The 23,152-nt window shown below is 32.4% G+C and overlaps 2 protein-coding genes across 17 annotated transcripts in view; one reads left to right on the top strand and one right to left on the bottom strand.

Moving 5' to 3' along the window:
* LOC145943039 (lachesin) overlaps window positions 1-23,152 on the bottom strand; it is a 340,250-nt gene that overhangs the window by 110,160 nt on the left and 206,938 nt on the right. For all 11 annotated transcript variants that reach the window (XR_014426461.1, XR_014426462.1, XR_014426464.1 and 8 more), the window contains one exon: window positions 7,161-7,267. Coding sequence is in view for 8 of the 11 variants with exons in the window: in XM_083050246.1 (XP_082906372.1) it covers window positions 7,161-7,267 (107 nt within the window). In the remaining 3 variants the exon portion in view is untranslated. The remainder of the gene's footprint in view (window positions 1-7,160; window positions 7,268-23,152) is intronic.
* Window positions 576-22,546, top strand: Fuctc (alpha-(1,3)-fucosyltransferase C). Of its 6 annotated transcripts, none has more exons than XM_083050241.1 (6): window positions 12,601-13,113; window positions 13,272-13,568; window positions 16,799-17,257; window positions 17,663-18,367; window positions 18,760-19,057; window positions 20,369-22,546. In XM_083050241.1, exons 4-6 carry the CDS (start codon window positions 17,722-17,724, stop codon window positions 20,724-20,726), a joined length of 1,302 nt encoding a protein of 433 aa, XP_082906367.1. In that variant the 5' UTR covers window positions 12,601-13,113; window positions 13,272-13,568; window positions 16,799-17,257; window positions 17,663-17,721; the 3' UTR covers window positions 20,727-22,546. The 6 variants fall into 6 exon arrangements, with proteins under 6 accessions (XP_082906370.1, XP_082906371.1, XP_082906367.1 ...); XM_083050242.1 differs by having other exon boundaries at window positions 13,239-13,568; XM_083050244.1 differs by lacking the exons at window positions 12,601-13,113; window positions 13,272-13,568 and adding an exon at window positions 576-703.

Genomic DNA, 23,152 nt, shown 5'->3' with positions numbered 1-23,152 from the left:
TTTGTAACAACAAATTAGTCTTTGAGTTAAAAAGAGATAACTAGAGAACACAATTAAAAAATTATAATTTAAAGATGACATTCAAATACAATTTTAAAAAATTAAAGTAAGATCCGCATTTAATACTTGAATTAATTTATATAATAAAAGTAAGATACTTATTAGAGTAAATAGTAGAAGTTTATGTATGTATATTAACAAATATCATATTTTCGAGTATAAAATGCAATATTATTTACTTGAAATTTATAAATGTAATTTCTATAAACGTTATATTTGCTGCAAAAATAATTTTGTAAAAATATTTTACGCGCGTATCACTTGGCGAGAAATTACCGATAATTATGATAAGACTAATGTTTCTAGAGAACATTATAAGTGACATACATCAAAGAAACGAAGATATTTGCTCAACAAGAGATACGTTTGCTGCAAAAATAATTTTGTAAAAATATTTTGCGCACGTATCACTCGGCGAGAAATTACCGATAATTATTATAAGACTAATGTTTCTAGGAAACATTATACGTTACTCAGGTCAAGGTAACAAAGATGCTCAACGAGACTTTTAGTCTTTAGTCTTCTGTTGCGTATAACAGTGCTCAACTGGAAAGTGTGATCGCGTTATAGAAAGTATTATATCTTGTACTATATACAATTAAAATAACTTTGTTGGATTCAAGAAAATGTCAACTCATGTTCTGTAAGTTGTGTTTTATATCTCATAAAATATTGAAAAAGTTCTATTGCACAGTATGTCCTGTATTTATATAAGCATGTTTATAAAGCATGATATTGTAATTTCATGCAATTTTAAAAAAAATGATGATATAAGAAAATATCCTGTACACTCGTTTGTGATAAATCTATATAGACGATAAAAACTAGATATAATAATAATCGAATAACAATGACGTGGTTGTTGAATTTGTTGAATCTGAAGCAAAATTTATGATTGCAACTTGATTTTTATTTTTATTATATTAATATCAAGTGTCAATCGCATAACTAAATATATTACCCTAATATATATTACATAATAATCTATAATAGATTTGCATCGAATTATCGAAAGTCTATCACATGGCATCGTAAAAGTATATATTGACTTCAATATCCACACTTCTGAAGCGAAATGTTTCATCGTGAAAGAAACTTGTTATTTGTTATTATACGACACCAACGTTCCGCGAGAGAAATCGGATTAAACTGTTGGCAAGGGACACGTAGGAAATGTCGTTAAAGCAAGATGTTGGGCGCGAGCCGCAACCGGGTTGTTCGTCGTTTAATTTTGATAGTTCAACTTGCTGTCGTCGCGCGTCGAGGAATTAATCGTGAAATATATCGTGAGAGCAGCGCGAAGTCAACAGTATGGAAGTTTCAAGCAAGTATAATGCGCGTATATAATTCACGGGAGATTTGCCTTCAAAGAGCATGAAATAATACGGAAAACCTGTCGCACAGATAATTCCCAAAGAGATTTTACCCCGATTTTACACAGACACATACAGCAGTTTCTTCCGTTTCTCTCATGTTCGAGATTACAACTGGTATTATCTCATAAATGATTTTATGAAAAAAAAAGCAGCACCAATTATTCTTGATTATTCTTCATCAAACTATAAATACTCTCTTCTTAATATAAGATTAAAGAAATTAATACCGTCGGAGAATTTATACAAACTCGACGGAGTAAATGCACAGTTTGTACATTATTATTTTTCGCTTACTTCGAAAACGCAAACAAGCGTTGACCAAGTTTACTTGCACGCTTGGCAAGATTTCCCCAAGAGAGTTTCATCCGACGAATCTATCAACTATCGAAGTTTTCACCGTTCAAGATCGGGCAAAGGATCCGGGATACTAACGACTTTTAATAAAGCATCATCCGGTATACTCCTAATTAACCACTAATTAACGCCGACGCCTTGCTTCTAAATTTCTTCGCAAAGTAATTCCGCAGGAAAATTTACAGGGTCGTAAACGATACGCGGTTGGTCCCGTTCAAGTGCTATTACGGTAGTTGAGCGTGGCTGCATGCGCGACGATGGCCGTGGGGCAAAATTCAAGTTGCGGCTCGGAGAGCAAGACTGGAAAGGAACAAGAAAGTGAAGTAGACCAGAATTTATTCAAGAGAAAAGGGAAAGAAGAGGAGAGAGGGGGAAAGGGAAAAGGAAAATGCAGCGTAATCGGGGTAAAAGAAAGGAAGAGCGGGGAACCCTAGAGGAAGGATGTGGAGAAAGAGAGAAGAATGAAAGCTATTTCGGGCAGATTAGAGAAAAGGAAAGAGAGAGAAAGAGAGAAAGAGAGACCAAATTGGGATATGGCTGAAAAAACGTGCAGAAAAAGGCAAAGCGAATTATGTTCGAGAACATAACAAGAAAAGAGCTTGGCATAGAAGCAGAATAACGGAATTAGAACACGCGCGAGTTACATCGGACTCATACAGACTGATGATAATTCGCCATTGAGAACCAGTGACTATATTGTTAGTTTTAATCAACTTTATAAAAATATTCCGCGGGTCGCTGCAATATCTATTAGGTCAAGTCTGATTTCGCAGCACGAAAAATAATCAGTCAGTCAGTTGCTTTAATCTCCTCCTAATCAGCAACAGCTGACTCCGTTGAAGAAAATGTCATTATCTTTTCCGACGAACCATGTAATTAAAATTAATTTCTCTGCGGACAGAGGAATGTGTTTTAATATTGACTGAAAAGCAAAATAATAATCATATTTTACAAAAATAACACAGATTTATGTCAGCTCTTATATTTAAACATTACGGATATTTTTCGAGAATTGAAATGTCATTTCATTTAGATTAAAACAATATTATAATAGATGAAAATATGTATAAAATATATTTTCATTACATTTGTCACTAAAAAATGTTTATTTTTATTTTATAAAATATCTACAGCATATAAATAATTGCTTCAGTTTACACATGCATTAACAAACGCATAAGGCTTAAAGAAGAATGCTACTCTATAATATATATAACTGCTGTTATATTTTACGATTGATAAGAAAACATTAAGGCAAATGTATTTTATATATTTCAATTCATTAATTTTATCGCTACTATTGATCTGAAACAGCTGTCAACAAATATTCATGTGTAATAACAGTTTCCATATTTCAAATTTTTTATTTATGAATACAGTGTAAATTCATACTTTCTGTTTCATAATTTTAAATATGATGACAAATTGCCCGTTAAAATCAATTGTTCACGCGAAAACAAAATTCCGAAAACTTTCATTCACAAATTCAATATAAATATACGTTTACTCTTAACTCTCTAGTGCTTCCCCTCATTGTCAGTCATAATTGTCTTGTTAAATAGTTGAAGCAGAGGTGCAGAACGAAGTAATAACATTTGGTTAATGTAATTATTCATTAAGCGAAATGCCTCTTTCACGGATGTGAGAATCGTAATTTTACGAATAGTCCATGAGACTTTACGGTAATAGACACCGTTGAAAGCAAGACACGCCCGCAGGTTTCCAGACATTTTTATTACTACGTGTGAATTAGCGCTTTACATTCATTCGAAACGATTTTTCGGCCGGCGCCGCGCAATTCATCTCGCAAAAGGGTCAAAGAGGCAATTCCCCCGGCTCACAGAAAGGTCTTCCTGGCATAATTAAATCCGGGAAAATTTGCGAAGTCGTACGGTTTCTTCGCGTTCGGGCGAGGCGTACCGAGAGGATAGAGAGAAGGAGAAACTTTGGCACCTAGTATAGATGAAATTTTCTGGCGTTTTGATCAAAGGGCCTCGGCCGAGAACTGTGCAATGCGCGACGGCTATGCGTTCTCGAAATGTCGGCTCTAACGAGACTCTTCGCAATCGGATCTACGTGTTTTGAATTCGAAGAAAAAACGATCGCGCGTCCTACTATCGGCTATAGCGCTATGTACACTTTCTAAGGCAATTTACAGCCTAGAAAATTAAATTATTTCTCTGCGCCGCTTATTCATATACACTTTATATGAAAAAGAAATATGTGTCGAATAGATTAGATATATTTGCGAATAAATATTTCCCAAGCTATTTTTCTTAAGACTATAATTGTTTAAAAAATTCTCAATAATACTTAAAATGTATATAGTATACAAGTCATAATATATAATGTAAAAAAAAAAAAATAATGCAGAGAGGTGTATGCAAAAATAAAAATTTTAATTTTGATAAATATATAAAGATTATATAAAAAATTGGAGATTATATGTACAAAGTTGTGATTAAATTTTACGCAATATATCTTTATATTATCATTGAGACAGCAACGGGGAGGGGATTTTGATATTGCGGCAGATTCGACGGTCTAAAACTACTGGCCGAAATAATCCTCGATTCCGAGCCACCAAGTACAAACTAAATATCTTTATAGAAACAACAATGAATGATTCGGCGACGATCAAAGTTTGTTCGCTCTCTCTTTCTCTCTCGTGAAACCAAACTGTTGCGGTACATTCCGGTCGAACCGAAATGGAAACTATTTCGCGTACAGCTCCGAAGAGAAAGAAATACCCCGGTACCGCACACAATGGTCTATTTTCGCAATCGTTAAAGAGACGGAAAATTCTCAGGCTGCTTTCGCGAGCGCTCGGAGAAGCGGAGAGAATTTATTCCCGAACCGAGATGTCTCGATGCGAGTGATGTCTCGATAAATTTTCGACAAAGCGATATATCGATGCGACGGCATCGGTGTTGAAACGCGCGAACTCGGAAACTCGATGGTGCTGGAGGAAAAGAAAAAATTACCGTTTTATTCAATATCTCGCGGGGCGAGCCGCTTCGCTCGAAGGCGTTTATCGGCGAGCGACGCGACGCGTCGCGACGCTTAAACGACGCGCGCGATCGGAAAACGTTTGCTTTACACACGAACGTCGCCTTTCGCCTATCACTTTAATGGCATTCTTAATAGCCGTAGGAGAGTTCCGAAGTTGATGCAATCTCAATTTCCCGGTTCCTGCGCTTGATATATCAGTGATTTTCCACCTTTGCGTTATCGTCTGGAAACTTCGCCGAGTCATGCGGCGGTTCCGGAGCGGTTGCTCTCGCCTAATAACCGTCTTCTGTCCAGCACAAACTGTTCCCCGCGTGCGCCTGCGATTTCCTCCTCATATGTGCGTGTATAAGGATTAAACCGACGACTTTTATGACATGACATGTCTCACAATCGACGGGAAATAGATATATCAAGGAAATTCGTATGTCGCACAGCATTCCAAAATTCAATATTTCAACATCTCAACATCTGATCATGTTTCCAAAAAAAATTGTAAATTTTACTAAAGTTTATTTCAAATTAAATGACACACACAGATAATATTTTATTTATTTTTGCTATTTAAAGAGCATAATTTAAAAAAATTTTAATATTTTTAATAATTATCTTACACGTATATTTCAGAAGCTGGTAAGTATGTTGATATTTTTGTCAATTAAAATTCGAGAGTCATCAAGTATTCGTAAGTGAAAATAATTTAGCAGATTTGGAACAACCTGTATATGCAGAGAAGCTGGTAAACTTTATAATAATAATATGCTACCAGAGTTCTCGTGATCGATCCACGATCCCGTTTGCCGCTCAAGGCTGTCCATGCGAGATTCCTAATCGCGTGCTTGATGCAATTTTCTAACTAACGGAACGACTATGAATGCCTATCCGGCTATAAATACAGCTTTCAAATAATTACGTGCTACGAGAGACACGAAGCGAGATGAAATGCATTCGAGATTCGAGATGCGTTGCTTCCTGCTAAATTAATCAGTTATATATATATGTTTAACATACGTTTAACTTTTAACTCTTATTTTATTCAAAAAGAAAAAGTCCTGTTACGCGAATGATAATTTTATATCAACTATAATAATACAATAATTATTTTATTCATTAATATGTGTGTGTGAGACTTCGATTTACCTGTCGCTTCAAAGTATACATATACATTCTTCCTTCACTAGCACGATATAAAATCGTTGTCTGATAAAATTGAATTCTTGTAAAAATGTCAGCAATTTATATAACGACTCGCGGGATCTTTGACACCTACCAGGCTTTGATTCGCGAACAAAATGGAAATGACGTTACGATCGACAACTTTTAATGAAGTTCAAGGATGTCCTCGATTTTTCATATACCCTTCGGCGCATATATATCTGTTTCACTTGGGAAAACTGCATCGCTCGTTATACACCTGCCGATATATTTGTTCGTGTGTAACGTTGATCGCCTGCAGGATGCGGCGGTCGCATCCAGCTCCCTGACGGGACAACTGATGCGTTTCCAATACGGTTGCCTAACAGCGGTCCTCAATGCCAGCGAGACGAGACCGCACATCGCAAAGTATACCGGATAGCGATTACGTATTTTTTTCTTATGGGGAAAGCTCCTCTTCTATCTCTTTTCGATTTTAAATAAGTAAAAGACTGAAGGTGTAAAGAAGATATTTATCTCTCTTTACATATTCTATCTAGATTTACAGTTAGTATCATGCGAATTAACTGTATTGTGTGTAATAAGTGTGTAATAAGAATATTTTTTTTTTTTCGTAAATATACATCGCGCTATTATTTCAATCAGATGCAACTACCTGTTAAAAGCGCGTTATATAAGAACACGCATCTGATGCAGTTTATCAGCCTAATTTACTTCATGATGCTTCGATTTATTCGATTATATAACAATTTAACATTGTTATTATATCGAGTAGTAAATACTTCATTGTCAGTGTATTACGTAATAAATAATCTTGATTTCGCGTAAATAAAATAAATATAATGTAAAACTAACAATAAGACAAAATAATGTACAATATTTGATTAAAAAAATTAGCATTTTTATAAGAAAATTACCTTTACAAACATGGAAAAAGAGGAATTTTGTCTTTACGAAACCAGCGCATGCTAATACCCCTTTTATAATCCGGTTAACGAATAATTGAGGAAACTCTGTTTAATAAAGGACACGGCAAGTGCCGACCGTTAAGAAAACACGCTCCAAGAGCGAAGAAGAAAATTATAGGGATAAGAAGAACCGGTTGTTTGCGCGAAACTAAAAAGGGAGGCGGTCTGTTTAGATCGCACGCTGCTGCGAGAGAGTCTCTTTTATTCGACATTTAAAGATTCAGTAGTAGTGCATTACCTTGTAAGTTCCGAGATTTTCGATGACGCAGGGTAGACTGACATCCCTTCCCAGCGCCACTGTGACATTTGGTATCGGCTCGGCAAATATCGGCGGATCGGAGAGCGCTGAAACATAGAGAAAAAAAAATGCCGTCAGTTATATGTGTAGTACAATAACAACAATTAATCTTTAATCACACGGGCAGTCGTTTTTGGTTTAATTCGCAGACTGCACATCAGAGTTAAATTGTAATTAACTTTAATTGATATTTGTGAAAACACTCTTGCACTAATTAAATTCCGAATTATTTCTATTGTCGGAATCAATTGTTTATTTGGAACAGAGAGCCTTCCTATTATTATTAGCCCAAAACAAATTTGTCGCAGCATTCGATAACTTGCATTTTACAATGAACCCGCGAACCCACGAAATGACGTAAAATAATTAACAACCATTTAGTTGCCAGTAAACAGTAACGTCATTAGTACGTCGTTCTTTAAAGAATATAAAAATATCGCCGACGGCGTCAATAAAGCGTTAATTATGTCTAATCAATTCCAGAGGGCTGGGGAGGAAATTCAACGCGCTCGCGGCCGACTCGTGAATTTTTCATCCTCGAACGGGCGGACTGTCCTGCCAAATTGCACCGATAAACGAGATTCCAAGATAAATTAGCGAGAATCGATTTATTCGCCGGATTTCACCGAGCGTCGCGTCCGCGTGACGTCACGAGCCGATACGAGTAAAGGTCCGATTTTTTTCCAGCTTTCGCATACTCGGATTTTCGCAAACGAAATTAAATCACGACATTTTTTTGAGCCACTATTACGTCGTCACGTTTTAATGCATGTTTGCGTTATTGCATTATTTGTATGCAAGCGTTTACACGTCCGAGACAAATTATTTTAATGACATCAACTCGCAATTTTTACTGTCTTGTTACTGCCTTTTTTTCATTCCACGGCTTCATTATTTGATTTAATATATTCACAGAGAGAGAGATGCTTATATCAGCATCGGATGGACGAGTTAATTATCTGCGGTCGAATGAATTGATTTTGTGGATTTTTATACCGCAAGGAATGTAATCTCATTAATAGATCGCGTTTTGCAATTATGCATACAAATGATATCAGAATGGATGCGTATCAGAATGGAATGTTATGAAGGGAAAATGTGACGTATTTGTGTTACGAAAATGCGTATACTGCGTATGTTTCGTTAAAAGTTGGAGGCAATTTGAGCATCGTTATCCTACAAATAATACATTTATTTCATATATCACGTTACTAATTCTGCTCGCAAATATTATATCGAATCTTACACGATATTCAAATATTTCGAAACGCTTAATCCGCTCGTTTGCGCTCGAGTTTTTACCAATATATGCACACATACACTCGGAATGACCAATTATCATGCAGACAGGAGCATCACGGAATTTGAGTTTAAATTTATACAGCAGCGATACTACCTTCCCTTCGCCCCTTCTTCCCCCCTTCCCCGTTTCCCTCGTTTAAAGCCGAACCGAAACGCATATATCGTTACAGTCGTGAGACTGAAAGTGTGCCTGTACAGAATATATTAAATGTAAAATATTTTTATCATTATTATTCCTGCGTTGTGCCGCCTGCGTTGGAATATTCAACCGACGCTACCGGATAATCCTTCATATTCTTTCACACTTTACATGCGATCGTAAAAACCGCAAGGTATTTGTATTTAAACAACGTAGTCATCGGGACGTATCATATGTATATATATGCGCCAAAAAATTTGAATAGCGTCGCAAATCGTCCGTGGCGAATGACGGAGAAAAAATTCACCAGCCAGTTTGACAAACGTCACGCTCCTGATTTTTATTTTAATAAACATCAATATCACGACACTTTGATATTCGTCAAAGAACATTTCATTCAGCTCGTGAAAAGAAAATCAAACAAGATTTATCATAAAATCATATAAAACATAGAATACGCAAATAATATTTACAATATATAGTTTAATTTTAAAGCATTAATACGCACACACACACAGAGCGTGCGCAGATGCATAGACAACAATATATATTATATTTAAAAAAAAAAAAATTAATTCAAAAATTTTTTCGAATATAATATGTATTTAATAATATCATACTATCATTTTTCTTTTTTCCTTCTCGCTTTTTCAATGAGTTATTTTGAACAATATAATAATTAATATGATAATTAAATATGATTTTCTCATGAATATAATATTCGAAATAATATTCGAATTTTCCATAATATTCGATAACTATATTGATATCGCATGGAAAAACGATCGTTTACAACGTTCGGACGAAACATATGTTGCCTGATATCGGCATGAAGAAAATCGAAGATGCTGAAAGAAGAAGAATAAGAGACGATGGTGCCGGTGTCGATCGACTCTTCCGAAAAAAGTTTCGGAAGTGATGCACTCGAGAGTGAAGTAGGAGGGCAGTTGGCTGGCCGCTCGACCGGAAGAGAAGTTCAGTCCGAGAGACTTTGCCCTGACCGGAAGTCAATGCACACTCGACATACGAACGCGACACGTACGACATTTCGACGAAAACCTCGTCTCTCCTGACACTGAATCTCGATATCGTATTTCCTGAGAAACGATTCGCACAATAGATATATTTACTATGATTCGATATCAATATAGCCTCTAATCTAAAAAATATCCTTTCTGCATATAAAATATTATATTCATTCATATCTATTTTATAATAAAATTATTAAACTATTATATCGATTAAATCCAAATCATCCGTATAATTTATAAGAAAGTATAATAATAATTTAGCATATTTTTAACTCAGAAATATTAATCTCACAATTCAGTATTAGATATATTATAGAATTATAGAATGCGATTCAAAAGCATCTGTATATTCAATATATACTGATATTAATAAATATTTTATCATATTATAATAAAAAAAGCTAACTATACAATCAAAAAAATTCTTTAAGGAAGCTAAGAAAGTATTATAATCTTCAATCGATAATTTATGTTGTCTAATTTACGTCTTTTCATCTTACTTCTTCTATATTTCATTTTGTATACATTATTTTGTCAAATTTTTTCTAGGTATTTTCTCAATCTATAAGACAAAATAAAGGCTAAAAATCAATGAAAAAGATTCGTACAAATCAACTTGCGGAAAATCATTATGTTTATGGCCGCCATATTTTTCCCTTAAGTAACATTCTAGAGTGTAACGAAAGAAATTAATAAGAGTATAAAGTGTTCCGGGAAATGTAACACGAACTATCTCAATGCGGATAGAGTTTTCGGAAGCTTCACGCGTCTCCGGTAGCAGGATACGTCAACAACTAGCTTTATGGTACGGTGGCTAGGGGGAATTCCCAGGAGGAGACTTCCGGATGGGAGATTACGGTAAGGTCGAGTTCCGAATTCAAATTATTATTTAGTCCGAGAAAGACAAATTACTCCGACCTTTCTGGTGCCGAAAGGCCAGGATAATAAATGCGTAGGTATATATCGTGCCCGAATAGTTTAAGCGAAACTAATTACAGTTACCAATTAAAAAACTAACGTCGCGCAAACACTCGCGTACGTCGATTGAAGCGTCGACGTTCCATTTGTAATATGTTAAATAGTGATTAGGAACTGTTAAATGTCTTTCAAGTTTAATTATTGGCAATAGTAGTCTCGTAACTTGTAAATATGCATGAGTATCTTCCGATCGATAGGAACTATGGTTAATTATGAGTAATATAAATATTATGTTTCATACTTCAATAAAACATAATTTAAGTATGTTAATAGCTTAGAAAACAACACTCTTTTAATTTCCTTTACGCTATGTTTATAACAAGAAAAAAAAGAAAACAATAATCATATTTAACATTCAGCTAAGCATAATAATTTTTTAACTAATGCGTTTAATATATGTGTGTGTGTGTGCTTGAATGTTAAAAATATAACTTTTTATTTTAATCAATCAATTATGCTATTGATTTTTTCATTCTTTTAATTATTAAGAATCTCTTTTAGAAATCGCAACATCCAAAGAAAAAATGATTTGTTTAATACTCCTCTTTGCTTTATCCGGCACGTTATACGGAAACGGTTGTTCGGCTGAAGTTATAAAAGTTTTGTAGTTTACGATTGAATGATATAAACAGCAAACTTATACTACACAAAGTTATTCTCGAAGCACTTTTCTCGAAGAAAATCTCGTAAGCATCACAATTTTTAGAACATGCGAATTTTAATTTCAATAATGATGCATCTCGATAAGGACATATAACATAAGATTTCACAATAAAATCTATACATATTCAATATTAAAGATTATTGTATACATCATTATTATCTTCGTTCTTCTTTTAAAGAGAAGATACTCGAGAGAGAAATTCGATATATACATATATGTATATTTATATGTGTGTATATGTATGTATGTATTCAAATGTATATTGTCATATTTCTAAATTGGCATATTTACATACATTTATGTACGCTTAATAGAAAACTCATAGTATTCACTAGCATGGAAATTGAATGACAAATAAAATTATATCACAGTATATACTATAATAGTATACATGAAAAGTGATTATAATTCCATTATTTAATAAACATTCAGTAATTAATTGATCTGTTAGTTTGCAGACATATCCATATTTATTCTATAATAAGATCAAAGCAGATTATTTTTTCATCGCGCGTACGCAGCAGTGCTGCATATTATATAATCGTTGCATGTAATTTGCGCATTGCACAAATATTGTTATTTATTTATTAAAAATACATCCATTATCTGGATGAATTTTTTAAATATTTAACGAATCAATATCCTCTCTGTTCTTTTTTGCGAGAAAATACATGACAAAAATAAATATCTTTGTGTATAAATGTATATCCCGCATATATGTGTTGTATATGCGTGTGTGTAAAATATTTTATATTTACATATCTTTTCTTAAACTAAAAATTTAAATATTACTTAACATATATGCTAATTCTTACAATGATAATCATATGTGCATCATGATTGCATCATCGTTATTGCATATTGTATGTACATCAGTACGTAGAATGTGGCATTTCAAAGATAAAGAGAATCTTTAGAAAAAGAATGTATAATTCCAAGATAAAGGATATCTATAGTTTTGCACTCATCACTTCTTCGACGAAATATATAACTAATTAATCATGCATTATTTTTTTAGTGAAAAAAATTAGTCGCAACACTTTGATAATTTTTCGCGTGATGGATATAAAATATTCAATATAAATGCCATCTCGTCCAAACAATATTTTTTTTAAATGCATAATATATATTATTATATTTTCAATAATATGTAAATTCCAATACTTTTTGATAGTACAATACAAGTTACATCTTATCTCGATTGAATTATTTCGCTCATAACTATTATACAAATTATTTTGCTCAACGATATTTTGATTTTGTACTTTTCCCCGATAAAGAATGACAGATCAAGTTTTAAAACACGTTACATATTAAAAAATAAACCTGATTAAATCGCATGTATAATTCGTATCTTCTTGTATTTTGTATACAAGAGATAAAAGAGAATGATATATAATAAATCGCTGCTATCTATCGGCGCATATAGGCGCAATCTCATAAATGTCGTAAAACATATGGTAGAATATTCTCTCTTTCTCTCGAGTCCGAGGCAGTACACTTTAATTACATATAGACTGGTGCATTTCTTCACGCATAATTTTCATTTGGCGGAACGTTGGATTCCGCGAAGCGTTTTACTTTTCTGCCACTGCACACGCCGGCCTAGGTTAGGCTAGAAGACATGTTATAGAGAGCCTAACGCTCTGTTTAGCCAGTCAAGTTGCAACTTTCAAGGCAGCAAGTAGGTGCAGCGACGGTCATCGCAACTTTATACCAGTGTTATACTCTCAGAGATCCCGCACATGCGTACAGTGAAATCCAGAGATGACGCATGCGGTAAATATAAGCGCAAAAATCTATAATTTTATTGCTATTGATACATTAAAGAAAAGTTTGCAGTTATTTAATATACATTTCGATGCATATTATTGATTTTCCCAGTAGTTTTAAATTGTCTCTAGGAATAAAGAGTCTAAAAGCGCCCTTTGTGATAGGAGTTTGATACATCAATGAGACCGCGTTCAACGCGCATGTGTGAAGTAAAATGTCTCTGAGAACAGCATTGCATTGCGTTACGTCTCGCAAAACTCGAAATGTCATTCGGCGGACAAGTGATGCAATCGATCGAGACACATAATTTCGTGAGAATGCGTGCAATAGGATACAAAAGTGCGTTTCGCGAAATAATAAAACGTGAGTAAGGACACAGAGAAACGAAAAACAGTTCATGTGTGTATCGCGACCGACGTGATAGGATTGAACGAAATTAATCTCCGAGCGAAACATACAAGGTACAAATTGTTCAGCCAAGAATTTACATGCTTATTACACGTCGAACTAAAATTGCACGAAATTTATTGTTGAATGCTAATTCATCTACGCGAAAATTAAAATAGCGACGCAGTTATGCAATCGATCTTCGGCGTCTCGTTTTAATAGCCATCGTTTATCACGTCACTTCGTGAATCGATATTACTTACGCATGAAAAATTCTTACGATAATATTAACTGTTAGTTAATTAGCTGTACTGAACTTGTGTACAAACGTTAATTTGTCAATGTTAACGCTCAGTTTCTCGCGTAACTCACGTACTACGAAGCCCGTGACCTTAAATCGCCGGCATGGAACCTATTGCATCAATGACGTAATGTTTATAAAAAAGTGTTGGCGATGGTTTAGTGCTATCAAGGTTAATCATGATTAAGTGAAAGTAAATTTTAGAACTTTGATGTTAGAATACATACACACAAGTTTTTATTTAATTAACTTTTTATTCTTAATATATGTATTAATATATCAATGAATATAAACCTAATTTTTCGAGCTATTTTTTTAGAAACTTTATTCGCATTTTATTATATTTTGTATCTGCGTCGTTAACTTCCGTGATAATTGTAATAATAATCGAAATATCGATTTGTTCGAAACAAACTAATAATTGCAAATAAATAAAATAATTTTATTGTATAGTTCCACTGTACATACGATAAATCTGATTTTTTTCGTTATATTATTTATCTTCAAAGTCTTCATTTCATTTCATCAGCAATATTTTTATTAACTGTCACGTATAATAAACAATTAATATAACTAATGTAGAATCAATAACTAAAAGTGTGTGCGAAATAAAAATTTATTCAAAAATAATTATATATTGTTATATTTATAATGCTTATAATTTTTAGGTTGTAGTTTTGTAATCATAGTAAACTAACATAAAGTTTTCTGTTTGCTCACAATCCTGCTAAATAATTATAGCATAAATTTAATCGTTAACTATTTAATTTTCTACACATTCATCCTATTTAACCACCTCCGGTTTGATGCAATCCTCATTATTGTCAATTAGGATTAAACGGTTCAGTTGTATATTTGTTTACAATATTAACTAACCAATTGCATATTAAATACTGCATATAATCATATCCGTATAAATAATTACAAAACTTCCATATAATGCAAATATTTATCTCTATTATACAGAGGCAAACTGATCCTGATTAAGATTTCTAATATTTAATGTAATATATCTATGTATATATCGTATTTTTAAAATATTTCTTATTTCATATATAATATTCCATGTCTCTCTATTTTTCATATTACAAATTTAACAATTTGTTCATCTGTCTTTTGCTTTTTATTGCTCATAATTAGCTAAAGGTGTCATTTAATTAGTTTAAGCATTCTTTAGCTATATATGTCCACTTAACATTACTTATATTGCACGCGATGCAGGTTGCGACGAGAGATTAAAGCACGCTCTGTTATAAGTAGATAAAAAGACTATTCATGCTGAATATCATAAGAGAGCAATTTTTTAATCAAACGAAACCTCATATTTACGTTTCCTCCCCTCTTCTTTTCTCTCCTACAGACATCGTACTTGCCTACAGACAAAATGAGCAGGTAGAATATCTATTTCGAAAGAACATCAAACGTTTACGATCTTTTAAAAGAAATCGATTATTCATCCATCACAATTTCTCCTGTTTCATCGAGCGCTTTCATCCCAAGTCGTTGCAAATTAATCGTCCATCTTTCAACACTGCTTGCATCTGATATTTCCTTGAAGCTTAAATGGCCTTCAATATTTACAATTTTATTCTATTGCTCTCTCTCGCTCTCTTCCTCTGCCTCTCTCTCGCGTATTTAATATTTATGTTTATTTTTAATATTTTTATATTTTTAATCGAGATAAAAAATGGCAATAGAAGCCAAACGCAGTAAGTAAGGTGCGTATATTTTATTGTAAATATAAAATATATAAATCATCGATACAAAAGCGTATGTTTCAATCTTTTACATATAGCCAAACAGAAAGATAATTACATACTAAAATAGCCGAATACGGAATCATTTTAGAAGGAAGATTACGAATCATTCAATTTTGACAGATCACAGAGCAGAATTTAATTATGATTTTAATTAGAACAAAACAAATTTTGGTAAATAAATCTCATTTAAATAAGTGATTAATCTCAAAAATGTTATACATTAAAAAAAAAAACAATTTGAATCTGCAGACTGACACAGAATCTTTATTATTTGATATGTATAGGACTGTAATAATGAACTGACAAGCTTTCTAAACTTTAAACATTTTGCGATATATTTGACTGTATATATTTTTGTACTACCTGTGTTTTTGCATTTCATCTTGTCACGTTTAAATGTTACGTTACTGTCTCTCGTAATGTCATCGAGAGAAGTTTGCCTGTACGTTTATTATCTCTGCGTACATTTAATATAATCATCAAGTGTTGTCTTTCATGCAATATTCGCAGCATCTATTTTAAGTTGCATCTCTTAATTATATAATGTACAATTATCGTTAAAATGTGAGCGTTTCTGGCACTAAAATACATGTAACGAAGCCTTAGTTAATTTTTCTATTATTTCTATATAATAGCCTATCAACCGAGGAGTTACTGATACATTTCGTTGAAGCTTATAATGCATTGGAAGCTACACTTTGAATTCGTCACTGCTCGGATGACGTGAAAGACCTCAGTTTGAATTTTATATTAACAATTATTTTTATTTATTATTTTTATTTATTATTTTTATCCGTTGCGTTGCAATTTTATTTTACCCAAAAAAGAGATCAAATACATACGCTTATTATTATTTATATTAATGTATATATACATTTACATTGATGTGTAATGTATACATTTTATATTTGTAATAATTTTAAAATATTCATATGCGTCCTACTTACTGCGCTTCGCTTTTATTATCACTTTTACCTCTATTCTATTTAGGACAGTCTTTGTAATTGTTTTATTTTAAATTTAAATTTATATATTATTATTATTATTTAATTATAAGTTAATTATATAGTATAATTTTTATAATCCTAATATAAAAAAGCTTCCACACAATAAAATTTTTCATTTTATATTGTCGTTGCTAATAAAACTGAAAATAACAGAAAATAATTTATTCAATTATCACACACACACAAAATTTGTCATATTATAAAATCAATGTATATTTTGATCCTTTTTCATATAGATACTGTGCAAAGTTGAAGGAAAATTCTCTCAAAGTTCGATGAATTATATCAGTTGGAGCTGAATGTGAACTAATTTTTTCATCGAGGATATATGAAACAATCTATTAAAAGTGGGAGCTCCGACAAGCGCTTTATTGAAGACTTTGCGATAAATTTCAATGAAAGGAGCTTATTCTATTAAATATAAAACGATGCCTAGATGCAGATGGATATATGGGGCACACAATTCATATATTTTGATTATTAATTAATGCAAATACAAGGGAACAGCATTAAATATAATTGCTTGCAACTAATTGCCTTGCCAGTTATCGCAATTTAAAAAATCAAATAAATATTTCCCAGAGTTATATTTTATATGATCGAATAATTTGCGGACTATTTGTAATAGAATGTTGCAATTCTATGTGAGATCAAACAGCGAAAGAGATGTGCAATGTGCCTTGTTGTGACACAACGTGAGTGATGCTTTATTACACGTCTTTTCAAAGCGACACTAAATCTAAGTTGTTAAACGAAAAAGTTTTCTTTTTGCAACTTGTCGTCAGTTCTATGAAGAACAAAAAGCGTATCTGTGATATTTCTTTAAACCGAAACCTGTCTTACTACAAAACCAGTTTTTTTTTTCGCGATCTTAGCCAATTTTTTGACGATTTTCTTTATTACGGACAATGCTAAAAAATTATTTGTACAAAGGCTTCTGCCGTTACACTATAATAATAAACGTGAAATAAACAGTAGATAATAAACCCTATCTATATTAAATAGGATAATAAATTATGTTACGATATTTAATACATCTACGCAAAGTATAACTCAAAAATTTATTCAGATGAATTTATGGATGCGATAATACGTTTTAGATGTATCGAGACAATAATATGCAAAGACAGCATAATATTAAATACGATTCCGGCCATTAATGGTACATAAAATGCGGATAATGTATTTTTGGAGAAGCGTCGCCAAAACAATGAATAAAAAATCGTATTTCTTCGTCAACCTGATCGTTGCATCGATCATGATAGTCTGCCTCTACCTTTTAGCCTCTTACGGCGACTTCAAAATTCAGGATATATTTCTCAAAACGTCTATAGTTCGCGAAGAGGATGATTCTGAGGATAAATTCATCAAAGCAGAGGAATGTAGAAATAGAGGCATAAAAACTATTCTTCTGTGGAATACGATGTTTGGTAGAAAAGATTTTTATTTTGGAGAAGGTGATATTTTTCATGATTGTCCCATCAGTAAATGCAAAATCGTTCTGGAGCGAGATTACTTAAATGTCGAAGATTACGATGCCATTCTTTTTCATGGAAACGAACTGATTGAATATGACTTGCCATTGAAGAGAGAGATGAAACAATTTTACGTGTACGTTAATTTGGAAAGTCCAGCCAATAGAGCGATACCTTACAAGTTCTGCGAGGATTACTTCAATCTCACGATGACATATCGTCTCGACAGTGATATACCGTGGACTTATAACATCATAGAGGATATAAAAACTGGCAAATTTGTCGCGCCTTCAAAGGACGTTGATTGGAACGCCTCTCAAAATTATACAAGTAATATATTCTCATATATTGTACTTTGTAATATATCTTTTTTCACTTCTACCTTGCAATAAATAAAAAAAAATGTTTTCTATTTAATTATTTATAAATTTTTTTTTTATTCACAATATATAGAAATTATCTAGTCATTAGTGTGTTGTGCAAAATGGCATTCGTAAACTTTTGAATAAAATTACGTAAAACAAAATGAATATGATCTCGAGAATATTATTCGCTTATCTTTACACTCTTCATTATTTATACATATCTTTCATTAAATGTAAGCTCTTGTAAGTTTGCAAAATTTTCAATCGAAATTTACAAATGACAAATCCTTTGACAGTGTGTCATCTCACTAAGCTACATATAGGTCGAGTACATAAGAACTAATCAGATTTTCGCAGGTGTAGAGAAATCGACGGACGAGATGCCGTCCACGATATTGGACATCGTCAAGAGTAAGAGCAAGCTGGTAACTTGGTTTGTAAGCAATTGCTACGCCAAAAGTGGCCGGATGGAGTACGTGCGGGAGCTGTCGAAGCACATAGGCGTCGACATCTACGGCAGATGCGGTACAGCTAGCTGCAACAGAAGCCGGGACTGTTTTGGCGACGTAATCGAGCCCAACTACTTTTTCTACCTGTCCTTCGAGAATTCCTTCTGCGACGATTACGTGACGGAGAAGCTGATGAACCCGCTCAGGTAATGAAACAGCTTCGAAACCACGAGGGATCGTTATCCGCAACCAGAGCGCGAAAACAAAGATAATTTAACTGATATCTACAGAGTGGGCGTTTTCCCTGATGATCTACGAGTCATCGTAATGCAAATCAGAATGCAAGATTGAGAGACAGAAATATTTTATTTTTTTATAGCTTCTCTAGTCAATCAATATTTAAATAAAAGCAATTAAAATTTTTTTTATTTAGAGAACTCATTCACGCAAATAAAATTTTACTTTTTTGTTGTCACTTTTCGAACCGCTCTTTACAGAGCAAGCATTGCTAATAATCTCTTGAAAAAAAAATTACTACAATAGATGTATCAATAAATGAGAAAGTGTATTATGAGGGTTTATTTTCTAAATATTGCATTATTCATATGCAATAAAGTATATATACGGCCTATTGAAATTATGCGTAGAAATTATCGGTCGTCGCGTTAAGTATTAATGTAAATGTAACGAACATAAAGTTGACATCGAAATTCCGCGATTGTTTGGAATTGAAATATTATCGGCGCGATTATAGAATCGATACGACAAAGCATCAATATTGAATTAAATTTGTCAGATTGTGCAAAATAAAATGATAACGCTACATTTCTTTTTCATTTTTATTTACACGACGTACTCGAGAGAATGTTGGATACTCAATGCGGGACATTGTGTCGTTGATCATTAAATATGTCCGTATATTATTCAATATTACAAATGATCCAATTTTACGAGCACACATAACCAATATCTGATAACAGATATCTTTTAATAGCCACGTATGATCTGTCATTGTAATTTAAATCAAGAATGGATACTTAATGAATGTGCAGTCGAAGCTGAAAAATTACAAGCAATATATCGAAATAAATATTTCTTTTATACATATACATATATCTACAATTAATCTTTCATTTTTCAATTATTATCTATTTACAAATTTAATAATTTATATGATTTTTCATAGATTATAATAATCTAATTTCATATATATATAATTATGACAATTTTTAACAAAAAGCACATTTGAAAGATATGAATATAAAAATACTACAATAGAAAGATATTATCAGATTTATATTGAAACTTGTAATTTTCATTTTTTTCAATTATTATTCTACACTATTGAATACAGAAAGCTAATTACTATGTATTGTCCACTTTGATTTTGCTTTATTCATCAGTTTGTTCATCATATTTTTCGTTTTTTCTACGCGTGGCTTTGCAGGTGGAATGACTAAAATTGCAAGAAAATATTATCAACCAATAATGGGATTCCCTTATCGATATTCTTGCAGGTATAATGTCGTCCCAGTAGTTTACGGAGGCGCCAACTACAGTCAGTTCGCACCACCGAATTCCTACGTGAATGCCTTGGACTTCGAAAGTCCGAAGGAGCTCGCCGCGTATTTGAAATATCTCTCTCAAGATCTGCGGCGATATCAAAGCTTCCTAGAATGGAAGAAATATTATCGAATCAACGTGGCAACGAAACGGGCCGTTTGCACACTTTGCGAGGTATTGCATAAGCAGAAAGAACCGAAAATGTATTCGCCCTTATCGAACTGGTACGCGAAAAATAAATGTCCTATTCAAACTCATTTAAATGACATTAATAAATACGCGACGAAACTTACACTAATGAATCATAAATAGAATTAAGTTGTATAACTGCGAAATACAGAAATTAATAATGTATTCGTATCAACCGTTATGGAGCGTTCTGGGATCGATTAAATTGCAAATTTACATGATTCTACGTATAATTAAAAATTTATATAGGTAATACATTTATCTATTTACGTAAAAAGTGACGGCTGCTGTACTTTTAATCGGCTAGCTATTTTAATCTTAACTTTTACATTATTGAACAGAATTAAATCTTGATACATGTAGAAATACATTTTTCGAATTGAATATGATTTTATAAAAATATATCAGCGTCATCCAATTAATTTTAATGTCAAAAATTATGATATAGACACATAATTAAGCCTATATAAAGCCTATTCTACAATGGACGCAAAACGCTAGCCGCAACGCAAAACGAATGCGATCAGATGCAATACATTTGATCAATTGCTTCACTTGATCTCATCATTTCTCGTTAAAAAAAGGCATTAGAAAACCTTTATCAACAGAAGTGCGACTTGCTTTAACTGTGACATAAGAGGTTAAAATTTGTGAATACGTGACACTGCGATTTGCGTTTTGCGTTCATTGTAGAATAGGCTTTAATGAAGGAGTAAGACGCGTAACCCCAATTGTGTCCGATTATTTCAATATTTCTAAGACTACATAACAAAATAAGTGATGATGTAAGTATGACGTCTGATTTATGCATTGATGATGGCTCATTAAGTCGAGGATATGTATTAGATCGATATATTCGCTACTCGCTTGATTAATCAAGATCAAAGCAGCCAAGCTCCATCGCCTACTAACACTACTACACTCCAAGAGTTTGAGGGAAGCAGGTGCGCGATTTACTGATCACTTGATGTCCATAAAGGGAAACAGCTATCAAAGATTGCGCATGTTAATTAATTCTAACAATAGACTGAATGAACATAATGCGCATATTTGTACAAAAGACTGACATTAATCCTATATATGTATATATTATCGGAAAAATGCAGGTAAAAAATTTCATTATATTTTTAAATATCGTTTAATGTTCCTATATGGATAAATATAACAGTAAATATTTATAATGCAATATCTATTCTTTTAGATAGTTATAAAAAAATTAAATAACAGTAAACTAGTACAAAATATTAAGTTTGCTAGTGTCATTTATTCTAATTCACAATTGTCATGCATTTTATGTTGAAAAGACATACGCATGCCTAATAAATAGGACGTAGCATAAATCTAATATACATATAAAAGAGACCACTGTGTTCGCATATTTATAGTATAAGTAAAGTCACAAATGTCACAAACTTTCAAGTATGTATATTCTAGTTGTCTTCCTCAAAAACTAGCGCAAACCAAATATTAATTATTTATGTTAATAAATTATTTTAGGGTAACAAGTAGAAAATAAGTATAATGTAAAGAATTGTAAATTTCGCACAATTCTTGTATTTATATTCAGCATTGAAAAGATAGATTATCAGATCATACAAAAAGTGATCACATTTGTAACGCAAATAGTGCAAACGGTTCGTAATTTTTATACGAATGTTTAAGCTAATCTGCAGGTATTGTCTGTAATAATAATATTAGTATCTTCTTTTTCTCTCAAATATTCTTCTTAAATACTTTGAGAAAAAGAAAACCTACTAATACAATCATTACAAACAATGCCTGAGAATTGAGGGAAAATCTTAATTAAATCTTCATTTAATATGTGTATTATTTTTGTAAATTAATATAAAAGTACCTCACACAAACTAGAATTATAATTTTTTAAGTTAATGCTATGTTTGTGTTTTATTAGTTGTTTAATGTAAATAAACTTGTATAAATTATGTTACAGTATACACACACATTTTTCCTTTTTCTCAACTTGTGTTATAGTCATTATATTCTGTATTTGGCATTTTATGAAAATAAAAAATTCTTTTCTACCAATTTAACTTCATAGAAGAAAAAAAAGATTTTAAGTAACGCTCCTTGACTTATTGATTATATAATGGTCATAAATGTGTCTTGATTGTTTACTTGGCGCAATATGAAAGATGGTTCGCTTGCACTTCGAAGGAGAAACTTTACTGAGAAATAACGAGATTAAATAAGCTCACTTCTGCTGCTCGAGTTTCTTTTTCAAACCGTGATGAAGAAAGCTTCTATTCCCGTTAGTTTCCGTCTACATGTATAGCGCTCTATTAAATTGCAATCTATTATGTCTCATTTCATTCTTATGTCACAGTTACATTGACACAAAAGTATATTGTACGTTTCTCTGAAGTTTTAATCAGCCTCTGTCGACTGATATCTTGTATGAAATTAAATGGCAAAAATCCTTGAGTTTATTATCGAATTTTTAATGTTAAAATGTATTTTATGAATGCATTTTACAGAGAAATGTATTTTAAATAAAAAAACTTGTATATGAAGAAAAATGTCACGTTTAT

The sequence above is a fragment of the Prenolepis imparis genome, unplaced genomic scaffold (genome assembly GCF_030444845.1).
Source record: "Prenolepis imparis isolate NDT839.2.m4 unplaced genomic scaffold, iyPreImpa1.0 SCAF_11, whole genome shotgun sequence".
NCBI classification, from domain to species: domain Eukaryota; kingdom Metazoa; phylum Arthropoda; class Insecta; order Hymenoptera; family Formicidae; genus Prenolepis; species Prenolepis imparis.
This window is presented reverse-complemented; position numbering and strand designations above follow the sequence as displayed.

What these genes read in the sequence shown, in the direction of transcription:
- Fuctc (XM_083050244.1), top strand. Translation starts at nt 17,722, where the DNA reads ATGGTACATAAAATGCGGATAATGTATTTTTGGAGAAGCGTCGCCAAA. An exon ending in CGCCTCTCAAAATTATACAA is followed by an intron (nt 18,368 to 18,759) that starts GTAATATATTCT and finishes AGATTTTCGCAG; the next exon opens with GTGTAGAGAAATCGACGGAC. An exon ending in AAGCTGATGAACCCGCTCAG is followed by an intron (nt 19,058 to 20,368) that starts GTAATGAAACAG and finishes ATATTCTTGCAG; the next exon opens with GTATAATGTCGTCCCAGTAG.